This window comes from Bombus fervidus, chromosome 12 (assembly GCF_041682495.2).
Source record: "Bombus fervidus isolate BK054 chromosome 12, iyBomFerv1, whole genome shotgun sequence".
Classification (NCBI taxonomy): Eukaryota; Metazoa; Arthropoda; class Insecta; order Hymenoptera; family Apidae; genus Bombus; species Bombus fervidus.
In genome coordinates this window covers 3,347,309-3,360,426 of record NC_091528.1, presented here as the reverse complement: position 1 = coordinate 3,360,426, position 13,118 = coordinate 3,347,309, and the positions used below count along the sequence as shown (strand labels likewise).

General features: G+C 38.3%; 1 protein-coding gene across 2 annotated transcripts in view; it reads right to left on the bottom strand.

Annotated features, from left to right (window-relative positions):
• Positions 1 to 1,231: 1,231 nt before the first annotated feature.
• The window catches only part of LOC139992764 (uncharacterized), a 46,287-nt gene continuing 34,400 nt past the window's right edge, over positions 1,232 to 13,118 (bottom strand). For both annotated transcript variants that reach the window (XM_072013942.1, XM_072013943.1), the window contains 3 exons: positions 10,881 to 11,053; positions 3,693 to 3,896; positions 1,232 to 3,162 (listed from right to left, as the gene is read on the bottom strand). In XM_072013942.1, the coding sequence (XP_071870043.1) occupies positions 2,422 to 3,162; positions 3,693 to 3,896; positions 10,881 to 11,053 (1,118 nt within the window). In that variant the 3' untranslated portion in view covers positions 1,232 to 2,421. The remainder of the gene's footprint in view (positions 3,163 to 3,692; positions 3,897 to 10,880; positions 11,054 to 13,118) is intronic.

Below are 13,118 nucleotides of genomic sequence, written 5' to 3'. Positions count from 1 at the left end.
CGCGAATTCCGACCTCCAAGCGAAAATCAACGAAAATTTGCCATGAAATAAAAAGGGAAAAAATAGAAAAAAAAGAAAGGGAAGGGAACAGGTAAAAAGAAGAAGAAAGGGGGAAACAGCAAAAAATTGGCGGAATGTAATCTAGAATAAAGTGCCATATATAAAATTAACAGATCGCGCTTTGTATGTAAATTTGATATACGACGACGGAAAGTTGATATATCATTTTCTATGCATATTCATACGCGAATTCATACGTGGCCTCGGTATTTGTTTTACGAGGACGCCTATGGCTCCATTATTCTTCCTATTCCGCGAATTTATAAACGGTACGAATGTCTCTTTTAGTTTCTGCTGCAATTTTATCATACGTATAAACCATATTTTGTATCGTGTTTCATTGCAGTTTAGAAAAACATTTCTACCACACGGCTGTGAATATCATGCACTTTAAAAATAATGAGAGTATAAAATTGCAAAAAAAATTGAAGGATTTTGCGAAACGAAATTGAGGAAAATCGTAACGATATCCTCATGGTAATTCGAAGACAATGTGGAAGATTTAACGACAGACAGTGATTTATTTCAATGGAAGCTTTCTATTCAACTTTCACGATTTTCTGTTACTTTTCATTTTGTCCTTCCCTCCTGGCGAAATCCACGAAAATTGTGCAATTCGTACGGTCAACCGGTCGGCTAAAGTTATGCTAATTAAGTTATCAGGATTCATTCGGTTTCATTCCAATTAATTTCTGTCGTTTCGTTTAATAAACAATAGTGTATCGTGCTTTCACGTTGATGAATCTTTAAACGTAATTAAATATTAATCCTATATATGATATTTCGTGTTGCACCAACATATTCACGATATGACAAACAACTCGTATAAATAAATTTAGGAACGCGGCAAATTTTACAACTATATGGAGAGCATATTATGCCGGTTGGTTTGTTTTACCAATGCATCGATATGTAATATAAATTATGAAATAAATTTGATGCCCCCATAAATAAGTAAAATGATACATTATTGCTAACAGAAGGAAAAATTCGGACGTTCTCTGCATTTTTCATTTAATCATTTTCTTCGATAATCCTTCATCTTTTCCAATTTCTTTGTTTCAATGAAATAAGTTATTCGCACTTACCTTTTACACAAATCGATACGGATAATGCACAGGAAAGAGGAGGATCGAATGATGGATATATTCATCACACGACACTATGTATATAGTGTTGAGAATAAATTAATATATTTGAAATGAATATACGGTAGATACTGTCTCGCATCCCAGATTTTATGGCATCTCGTAACATCTTCTCTCTCTCTCTCACACACACACACACACACTCTTTCTCTGTCCCTCTCTTCTCCTCTTCGAATCCCCTTATCGATCTTCGATATCCCTCTCTCTCTCACACGCACACAAAATGCACCCTGGTATGACACACACAAAAAAAAAAAAGAAAAAAAAAAGAAGAGGAGAAACACCCCGTAATTCAGCTTTGTACCGCTTGTCATTATTTTCAGCATCCTTCACGCACTGTCTAAAACTTTCCTTTTATTCTCTATGTTATATACACGCGTACCAGGCGAAATCTCTATTGCTTTAAATAATATTCGCGACTCGACGAACACTTGGGTATCGACTACGATCAATTAAATAAAACGAAATCGTCCATACTTCGAGCTATTTACATTAAATACACGCGCAGTCTGTCGCTCTCTCGCACACGCATCCTTACTATCTCTATCTATCTCTCATCCTCCGTCATATCTCCCGAACAAAATCGTTCTAGAGCGAAAAAGAGGAAGATGATGCTTGTTTTATTGCACATTCTCGTCTCGATCTCTACACTCGAACACGCAGGACAAAGAAGAAAGTCGAACATCCTGGATAGACTCAACGTCACTCACGCACTCGATGCAGATATGTCGAAACTGATATAAGCTTCCCTTTATTCAGTCAAAAAATTCGTCGCTTTTCTCTTTGTCTCTTTCGAGCCACGCGACCGATGAAAACAGTCACGCTTCGACTGCGAAAACTCTCTGGAATCTCCAACTGGATTGTGGAATGTAAATCGAATCACTGTTCGTCATCCTTCGTTAAAGATCCTTTCTTCTTGACCAATCGAACGATACTAAACAATGTTAACCTTGCTCGACCTATCACGAAACCGTGACAAGTCTTCTAAGAAACGAAAGATCTAGGCTCGCCATCACGGGAACTCTTCTGTTCCACCTCGAACAGCGATAATAGGGTACAGTCCTAAACGTGTGGATCTCCCTAACCTCAACCTTCTCGTTGTTCACGATAATGTTCTCACGAAACTGGCCCATTACTTCGTTGTCTAACACTGAAACTCGCGTCGTTTGTCACCGGACAATCTCGACTGGAAGGAATTCGACTTCTTGACTCACTACGTGGTGGATGGCGAAGTGGGTACGGAGATCGGCGACGTGGGGCTGCTCGACTCCCTTCCGTTAGAAAGGGTCGGCGTCGAAGCTCTGTATTCGTTGTGGATTCCAGGGGTGCTGGTTCTGTTATTGCCCAGGAGACTGTCGATGGAGAAGGGGTTCAGCCTCTTTCTTTCTTCTCTCCCTTTCACGGACAAGTCTATGCTACTGCTTTGGACCTCTTCTTCGTTGGTCTGTTGCCTAACGGATGTTCTGCCAGGGTTGCTGCTACTGTTCGTTGTCTGGCGCGGTCCACCTGCACTGTTGATGTTCACTAGCTCTCTTCTTCTCTCTAGAAGGCTTAGACCCCAATGATGAATCCCTTGCTGATGGTTCAAGTGATCGAGGCTCAGGCTGGAGTTGGGACTCTGAAGACTCCCTGAGACCTGGTTCACCGATCTCCGAGGATCGTTCTGCTCGTTGCTGGTATTTGCTAGCCTTGGATAACACTCTCCGTCGATAGAGCCATCCGCAGCCGAATCGACTCTTTCGCTGCCGCTCTCGCTGCAAGAATCCAGACCACCCACCACGTCAATCTCCTCGTTCGCGTCGTTTCCGGAACCTGACACGCTGCTGCTCTCGTTGTTGTTTGTCAAGTGGTTGAACGAACTTCCTAGGCTGCCGTTCAGGGAATTTCCGCTGGATGCCGCGGCGCTTCGGGACTCCCATTCGGCGCGAAGCGTCGAGAGGTCCACGGTGATTCCCTGAAATCAGAATATTGCGTTCTTCCCTTCTGAGCTTATATTTTGGATTGCAGTAATCTGCGGATATTACGGAACTTGGATAGACTTAATTTTTTAACGAAAGAAATTTTATTTAAGTGATCGCCTATCCTTTGATGAAACGCGCTGAAGATTAAATTGATACTCGATAAGTAATAAGATTTGTTCCACTTTAACAGAATCTACAGTACGATCTTGATATGATGTAAGTTTTAATTGAAAAGAAATACTATCAAACTGATCGAAGGTAATAACATTTTTTCTGTTGAATTCTGTGAAGATTGAAATTATATTCGATAGATAATAAGATTCGTTTCATTTTAATAGAAATATAGATTATAATAATATTCATTTGCAAGTGACTAAATTGCTTTCGATTGTAATCAGATACTAGAAATTAATCTACGATAGAATTACAATTTCAGAGATTACCATCAATTGCTTTTTATACGTTCGTTGTATTCTGTAACTTAATATTGGATAACGCAGATTGTATTAAGTCTAGGAGTTACCTTCGCAGCTAATTTCCTCTGCTGTCGTTCAAGAGCTTTCAACAATTTCTTCTGCCGCCTTTCCCTCTCCTTTCTTCTTAGCTCTTCAGGTGGAATGGGTTCGCCGCTACAACTCTGAGGATGAGCGTTATGCGCCGGCCTTCCTGGACCCTTCTTCGTGTGCTCCTTCTTTCTCCATTTTGCCCTTCTGTTTTGGAACCATACCTGCAAGCAAACAAATCAGATTTGTTAACTGAAGAAAGAATCCCACTTCAGAAGCGTAATGTTTCTTAGAAGTTTATTTAAAATTCCCTAATTTTTAATTCATTTCTTTTAAGCAAACGCTCAACTTGTATGAAACATGAATGTTCCCTGAGAATGATAAATTTTCTGAAACTGCTACATTTTCTGAACCAAATGAAAAACAGTTCTCAACTTTGATCTTAAACCTTTGAAAGATGAATCTTCATCGGAAAGGGCGGATCTATTAAATTCTTACTCTCTATAAACCAAACGAGAAACAACCCTCAACTTTGACCTTACACTTTTGAAAGATGAGTCTTCTGTGAGAAAATCTATGTTCTGTTAAATATGCTTGCAATTCTACCGTCGAGTGTTTCATGGAATACCGCAGGATCAAAAGGGAGAACGCAGTATTTCACCGCGACGACTGCGACTTTATCTGTTTTACCTGGAGTAATTAAAAGCACGTCCAAACGTGGAGCGGTCACAACGGTTAAATATCGAAATTACACGAAGGAGGGCAGTCCGGGCGGAGGAACCAACGACCCCCTAGGGTGTCTTGATTCATGGTGAGTTTCAACCCTTTGCTCGCGTGAACGCTCGCGGCGTAAAGCACGATTTAAAGCCGGCGTGAATTTCGCCGCTCGACTAAGAGAGGAAGAAACATGGAAACAGAGGAGAAAGGGGTTGAAAAGGTGGTTGAAAACGATGAAGACATTAGTTGTGGCTGCGGCCCGGTATGTGGCGCTGTTCTCACGCGAGCTACAGATCAATACACCCCCGCCAACCCCTCTAACTATCCTTTGCACGTCACGTGCCCTTACAATTTTCTTCGCTTTCCTTTCTTCTCTTCGCTTCTTACTTTCCAAACGGAAACGAGATTCAATCGGAGGAACGATCGGATTGTTCCACGCGCAGCTGGCCATTTTTCACCGAATTCTGCCGGAGTTTGACGGAACTTTGTTTGCTCGAACTCGGTGAAACGAAAGTGAGGTGTGTTATCTTGAAAACTAGAAAATAGTTAATTGATGTATTTCTCACGCAATAATGGATTGTGAAATGCAATTCAATGTATTTGCAAAAGTATTTCTATACGATTCAGATGACAGAAATATTATAAACCGTAGAAAGCACTGAAATTTTTTAGCTTCGGATAGAGAAGTTTGCAGGGTTCAAGCAAAGTAATTTCTAAAATATTAATTTCTAAAATATTTCATACTGATGTGTAATATTGAGCGAAAGTGAATCATTTCAATGCAAGGAACTACGCCGTTCGACATTTGATAAAATATCAGACAGTCGCAAGTTCATCGTCAATCGTATGTCATTATCAGAAATAATAAGCGATGTCAATTGGTTGTTGAACATCATTCAATCTTATTCTCTGTCCTAACCCGAGATAAACCATTGTTTACGATCTACATACATACATTTTTCTTGGGAATATTTACTCGCCTAAACAGTGATAAATTCGTTGATATAAACGTCTGCATAAATAAAACGATAATCGCCAGGCTTCATGTTCGCAGAGTCTTTTAGTAATATAGGAAACAAAATAAATAGAATAAAAAATACAGAAATAAAGTGTTAGAAAATTTTCCCACGGATCATGTCCTGGTATCGCAGATGTTTCTATTTTCATTATTATCAAGGAAGAACGACTTACAGCTGCTCCACGTTAACTCGACCATCGAGAAACGTTATTTCGGCATTATTTCCACTATTCGTTAGGAATTATCGCCGGTTGATAACCGCTAACAAGCTACTCCATCGATTATTATGTGCTTTGACTGATGCCAAATGTGTAACATCTTTTTTTCTAGCCAGTTTACGACCGCCTTTCTTCTCCAGAGAAGCATTCATAAAACGACTGTATGGATAAGAAAACCGCCTTAAAACGTTGATATTCTCGAAATTCTAGAAAAAAAGGATATAGGATGTATTTCTACATCTTCACAAATATATAACACGAATAGAACGAGTAATTAGCTGAAAACACTCTCAACCTGATTTACGTCAATGATATCGTGAAGTGTGTCTCATAAAATATAATACACTATCCGAAACATCTTTCATGCGTGTATTCTAAGCTAATCGTTGTATCGATGTGATATGTTTTTGCGCCTTTACATTAAAATAAAGTTTCGTTTCGTGGAGATTATCGACTGGAATATTATCGATAAGATTAGCTACTGGCGGTTTTGATTTTTTGACCGGTGAAAATAATAAAGAGATCTGAACGTAAAAAAAATTTGACACTGCGATAATTACCCTGACGCCGTGCTAATTAATATTCAGCTCTCGTCGCTCGGTTTATTACATGCCGGCAATTCGTATGCACGAAACGTAGAACGCGTCGTGTGTTCTGTCGAATCGATTTACGCCGACAAAACAACGAACGCTCGTGAAACATCCATATAAAAAAGGTATAACTAGTAATTAGCCTTAGACAGAGGCAAGCGAGTGAATTATTTTTTAATCGACATACATCTTCATTGAGATTGTTTCAACGTTGCAGTTTTCTCCTTCGATTATTCTTCCAAGTTTATACTTACATTTATAAAGAACTTGTATTTCAACATATTAGTAAATACAATACGTTTAATTATGTTGTAATGTTGTAATTTAACAAATGAAGAATGCAGTGTGTGCTTTTAATCGATACAGATACGTATGTACGTATTTTCCATTTCACGCTTATACATCCAAATCGTACGGCGGCCGAACCAAAAAGAATGGCGAGAATCGTTACGATCCTCGGTGGTTATGCCGCAATACATAACACGCTCATGACAACAACAGGTGTCACCACTACACAAATATTGTATTTGTCCTAACAAATTAAGCAATGCTACAAAAAATGTAGAATAAAGGCTTGCAAAAGAAATTTTCGAAGAATTCAATGTTATATGAAAATTATTAATATTTGTCCCTATAATTATTCCTTCTCGTAATTTTCAAAACACTGAAACGGAAATTCAAGATATTCTCTCTAAATGAAGATGTATATTTTAATTAGAAAATTCCACCTTCTTACCTAATAAAGAGACAAAAAAAAAAAAAAAAAAAAAATAAAGAAAAGAAAGAAAGAAATAAAATTTCTCTTCACAAGATCAAGGATCATCTCCCTGAAAGCAACACAGGATTGAGAGGCCTTGGAAAATTTCTGAGCGGTTATTAAAATTGTCCCCATTCCACCCAAATGGACGCCAATCGTCGGACAACGTTAACGAAGTGGATCAAAGAGGACCAGTTCTGACACGACATCGTAAAAGAGTATTGAAAAAGGGAGAAGACCGTCGATCGTTCGTGTCGTTCGGAGTGCAATTGATTTTTAAGCAGCATTCCGCCTCCCCTGCACCAGTTTGTCCGATCTTCCTTCTTCTTTCACGTTCCCTCTTTCATGTCGAGGACAAAAAGCGTACAAGGGGGCACCTTGTTCGCTGGTTTTAAGTAAATATGATAATGATACCACAAGATCGTTCAACGACGCGTGCAACGATCGACAATCAACGAGCATGATACGTAGCCCTTCATTTAAATATAAACGGAACGGAACATGGTGGGCGAGAAAATAGCGCTGCTTCAACGAGCTGTCCGCCAGTTGATACTTTCGACCCTATCTTTAAACGCTTCAAGATTTCCTGCATACTGTTACTTTGTTAAGTAATTGATTTTTTAAGGTATCGCATAATTGAACCGGGAGAATAACGACTCAACTGCAAAATCGCAAATTTTTAATTAAGCCATTATGTTACTGTTCATAAACATATCTAATATTTTCGGCATGGAAATTCTACGATTTTAGTTTAGTAATTTAAGGAAATTAATTAAAGATACAAAAATATTTTCAACGTTTTGGAAGATCAGTTCTAAAGATTTATTAAATGAGTAATTATTATATGTATATTCGTTAGAATAAGCGCGGCACAAAAATACTTTTATCATTTAAAAAAAGTGCATCGAAAGAAGGGACGAAACTTCGGAATAATACAACCAACTACCAAGATTCTCGCTTTTCGAAGAAACCCACCCACGCTTATTTCAAGCTTCCCAGGAAGCAGAGGTACCCGTTTAAAGTCACAAAACGCTTCGTGTTCGCACGAGACTAATGAATTCGTTGCGATCGAGTAAGATACCGATCGTTTTCGAAAACGCACCCTTTCCGAAAGGCGACACCCACGTGTAAACCGACATGGGTCCCAGGCTGTCCTCGGCTTCCAGTTGCCCGTGGCGAACCGTGTCATCGATTTATCTCGTCGTGACAATATTTTTTAAAAGCCTTGACTAGCATCCGCAGGAGTTATCTAGCATGGGTATCAAATATCTAATCTAAGGACAGTCCCTACGAGAAGACGCACCGGCTGCAGCGTGACATCGTGTCACCAGCTTGGGTTATCTCAGGATCACCCCTGTCACCAAGGTCGCTCGGTTTTCGGCCCTACAAAGGGGATAGTCTATGTTCAGCTAGCAAAGAAGCGATCGAATCGCATATCGCGTGGGTTTCGCGCGGTGATTTCAACGCCTGGTTTCGCGTGTCGACCTACTACTACATTTGTACTACGCTCTCTATTATGTGAAATGAGAGAGAGATTTGAGTTATTATATAATATGACATGAATAATTCGACGATTATAAATTGATTGTTATTATGCGTATTATGAAAACTGTATTTATAATAATATTTTTCTATTGTTTAAATGATGGAATGATTATTAATAAGATGGTTTAGTATAATTGTAATAAAGTCGATGACTGACGAAGATTCGATTCAAGTGGGTTAAAGAAACTAAATTCGGAACAAATGATGTATTGCATGTGAGAATTAGGAGAGAAAATGAGGTACGATTAATTGTTAGAAAACAGTGGACGATTGGCTAGTACGTAGCATATGAAGCGTGTCTAAGCACATAAATATAAATATCTTATCGAGTTGGGGAGATGTGAGGGTAGCTTCGTATCCGATGGGCCGTGAAATTGAGGGTCCACCCTTCTTCGTCGGTCCCACAAAAGGCTACCAGCGTGTTATGGTGTCGAGTTCTAACAGAAGCGAAAGGATGTTGCGAATCTTTTCATCCGTTTATCGTAATAAACGAATGAATGCAACATTGTAGAATAATTCATATTTTAAAAAGTTCTTAATAATATTTAAGCTTATCTACTATTTAAAATCTACCAATAATTTATTAGAAATATAATAAGTCAACAGAAGCAAATCTTATCTTGCATAATTAATTTTGTGATGAGTAACAAAGCAGCGAACAGAACTTCACTTGGAAAAGAGAAAATCTGTTCTTTTTTCAAATTATAATGATACAATTTTCTGTAATGGAATGACTTAAGGAACCACCGTGGATGGTTTTTAGAAATATGGTCCGTCAATTAAAAGCAGAACATCGCTAATTATTTGAGAAACGGGCGCTAGTCATGAAAACAATTGTTAAATCGTATGCGTTTTTTTAGTTACATGCAATTCTACGACTTTCACGGAAAATGATTCGCGTGGTTCGCCAATTTATCCTGGCATCACGAGCTTCCGGAAGAATAAATTAAGAGAATGTTATCGTTTACTATTATTTTATTCCACGACGTACAAGATGGGCGTGTTACGTGTTAAAGTAGAAAAGAAAGAGTTCCGTCTGGCGATAACATTAAAAAACGTTTTCCCGCGAAATCGATTTCCTGCGACTGACGAATTGCCCTTTCACATGAAACGTTTCTCTATGCATGCGCCATGATGCATCATTCCTAATGTCATCCGAAGAATTTATAACTTTTAACCTTCTCATATTGAAAGTTTTTTATAACATTTTTCGTTTCAAGAGCATCTATTGTATGTGTAACAAAGTCGTAGTATCAACTCTTTCAACCATTTTCGAAAATATTTCAACGTGATTATCAATCTTTCCATTTGCGAAATATCTTTGTGATCAAAGAATTAAAAAATTTCTAAAAAATTTTACGGACCCTCTTCTTTTAGTACAAACGGCTTGACGAAAGAAACGACGTACATATAAAATTCAGTTCATTATTCAAATGGATACGGTCGACGAATCGAAGCTGCTGGTCCCGAGATAGATCTTCCTCAGTTTACTACCCTCCAACACCATTCGACCAGCACACGGCTCGGCCTTTGCTAAGGTAACCGCACTCAGAATCGAGCAGATGGACTAACTACTCCCGGGAGAGTAGCTCAAGGGCCGACGGTACCGAGATCAAACCACCCCCGTCCTCTGTCGGGCATCAACCCTCGAAAAATGACAACGAATTCGCTATAAATTCTCGCCTATCGGTATAGCCGATCTGGGGCACCAGATAATGCTACGCCAAACGTTAAATCAGGTCGCAATAAAAATGCATTTTTTTCGATGTTTTTCGATGTACATGCTCCTTTTCAAAGAAAATTGGGCCACTTAGGCAGAAAACAAAGCAGGAAGCAAAGTAATCGACTCTTTTTCTAAAAATTCTTTAATTCGGAATAAGATTCGATTAGAGATAATTCGATTAGAGATAATTCGATCAAAAATTAGATTTTTTACTTTGACTTGATTCTAGTGAAGGCTTTACATTTTTTCTGAATTTCAACTTAAGTTGTTGAGATAAAACTGCATTCGTGGAATATAAAGAATCAAAGAAAAATGTAAAAGCCTTCCTTTCAGGAAGAATAAGCGTAATCTTAATTTGTGTACTTAAGTTGACATCAATTTGCCACTATTTGTACCCAAGAGTCTTATAAATCCTCTTACATATTCTCAAATAATCTCTTCATTTCCTACCACGCAGTCAACTTCACTGACTTCGTAAAGTTCGGCGGATGTAAATTTAATGCCATTCGTTCAACCCTTCGTCGACTGGTTTCTTTTTCATAAGATCCGAGTTGCCTTTTATACCCGTTTTCCTCACAAGGGATTATCCTCCGAAGATTCGAGCGTTGAGTTTGTAAAAATACGAACGAAATATACTCACGGCCACGCGGCTCTCTTTCAGCTCGAGTCTCACAGCCAGAGCTTCTCGCATAAACACATCAGGATAATGACTCGAGAGAAATGCCCGTTCCAATTCTTCCAGTTGCCAGCTATTAAAGTTGGTCCTGCTCCTTCGCCTTTTGCTTCCACCTTCGTCCGATTCACCATCGCAGCCTGAAATTATGAACGTACCCATGTTAGAACCTCTGTAGATTTTTCGACAAAAAAGTTAAGCTACTTAGTCACTTATTATCCTTTCATTTCGGGATTAAGATCTTAAGCTTCACCTGATATTTGTTGGAGAATAATATTCAATTACATATTCGATATTATACGTGTTTCTTCTAAAAGCATCGTACATAGATTCGAAGGTTGTCTGGAGAGTGTTTTCTAGCTTTTCAAAAGGATAGTTAAGAAAATTGGTATTTATTCTTTTCGTTAGATTGTTATTGGAATTTTTAAATAGGATAATTTCGAAATAAAAGTTGATACACGGAATTTAGATGTTTCTTATTTCAGCAGTATGTGTTCTAATAATTCGACTTCAACCTTCTTTGTCTTAGATAAACTTCCACTAAAAATAATAATTATAGTATAGAAAACAGTTATTAGAACTCCGATAGAGAATAATTACCTACAGAAAAATGTTTTCAAATTTCTTAATAGAAATCAATACAACTATACATTGCTCGAAAAATTCTATCGAAATCTATTTCTCCCAAGTACGATCTGATTCGATATTTCCGTAAAAGCTGCACGTCTGGTAATTGCATAGAGACGTCAGTTTCCATGTGAAAGGGAGAAACATGCTAAGGCTTATCGTCGCGAAATTGTTCAAGCTATCGTATCATTCGGACCTATCGTCTCGTCGCAGATAAGACCGGGAAGTAAAATCCCGACATATTGAATAAACATAGAATTTCAGTGATTTTACGAGGGCTCACGTCTACCCTCCACCCTATCACAAGCAAAAATCTGCGGATCCTCGATTGTTTTGGCAGACGTCTCCGTCCAAGTATGCGCTGATACGTATGCTAATGCGGACGGAGTGGAATTGAAAAAAGATCGGCAATTATGATTGACTCTGCAATAAGGTCGCCGTTATCTGGATGGGGAAATGAAATAGCACGAGACGAAACGTTTCCCTAGATCGAGATGATTCGAAAGGAGCTTCATGTATAACATTTAATATCCTTCTAAATATTTTGGTGAAATTGTTAGGAATTGGATCGATAAGGATTTTATGAGGTAAAATTTAAATTTTTATGATTAACAATGTTAAGTATTATCAATGATTTTCATGCTATTTTAAGGTTCATTTTGGATTTGCGCAACAATCGATGAAATTTTTGTTCTTACTTAATAATGACAAGTATTATTAATGATTTCAGATAATTCAATTTCAAAAAAATTCTCCTTACAAAATTCATCGAAAAAGGGATAGATTGTAATCTCTGTTAATTCGTTATTTAATTTATCCAAAGATAAATGACTAAAAATCGTATTAGCGCAGAGAATTGAGCACTTACGTTGGCGAAAGAAGGAATTCGTGGTTGAGAGACACATTGGAGCGTTCGCTGGCGAAAAGTGTAGCCTGACACAGGCAATTTTTCTTCTTTCACGTCCGCGGCACGGTATTATTATCGGAAACGACTATCAAACTTGATAGATGATACAGGTAGCACGTTAAATAATTTATGAGAGAACGAGTTAAACAATTTTCACGTCCGGCTTGATCGCCGAACGTCCTCTCAATCTATTTTCGTCGCGTTCAACGGGACAGAATTACGTTTTCCTCTTTCCAGACGAGAAAGCACTGCCCATCTCCTGATAATATAGCCGATCGCATAATGAACTTGACATGATGATAATGATTCGCTTAATTCCGCGGCACAAGCATGACGCGTTCGGACACAATGATCAGCCGCCTCGTAATCATCGCTTCCGTAAATGGTATCTCTCAATTTATCTAAGAACGCATGACCATTTACTCGTCATTTATCGAAACAAAATATGTAATTGAGAGGATTGCCCGCCGCCATACTTGACATCCGACTTTTATTGCTTTGATTGGACGTTGATAGTCTTTAACTCGAACCGATCTATTGTTCCTGATTTAATTATATTCATTATGGATTAAGACGTTCTTCAGAATTATCCAAGTAAATTTTTATTACGGTAGAGGATTTTGCATATTTCTTGCCGGAGAATTAAAAATTCTGATCGAAAGAAACGATTG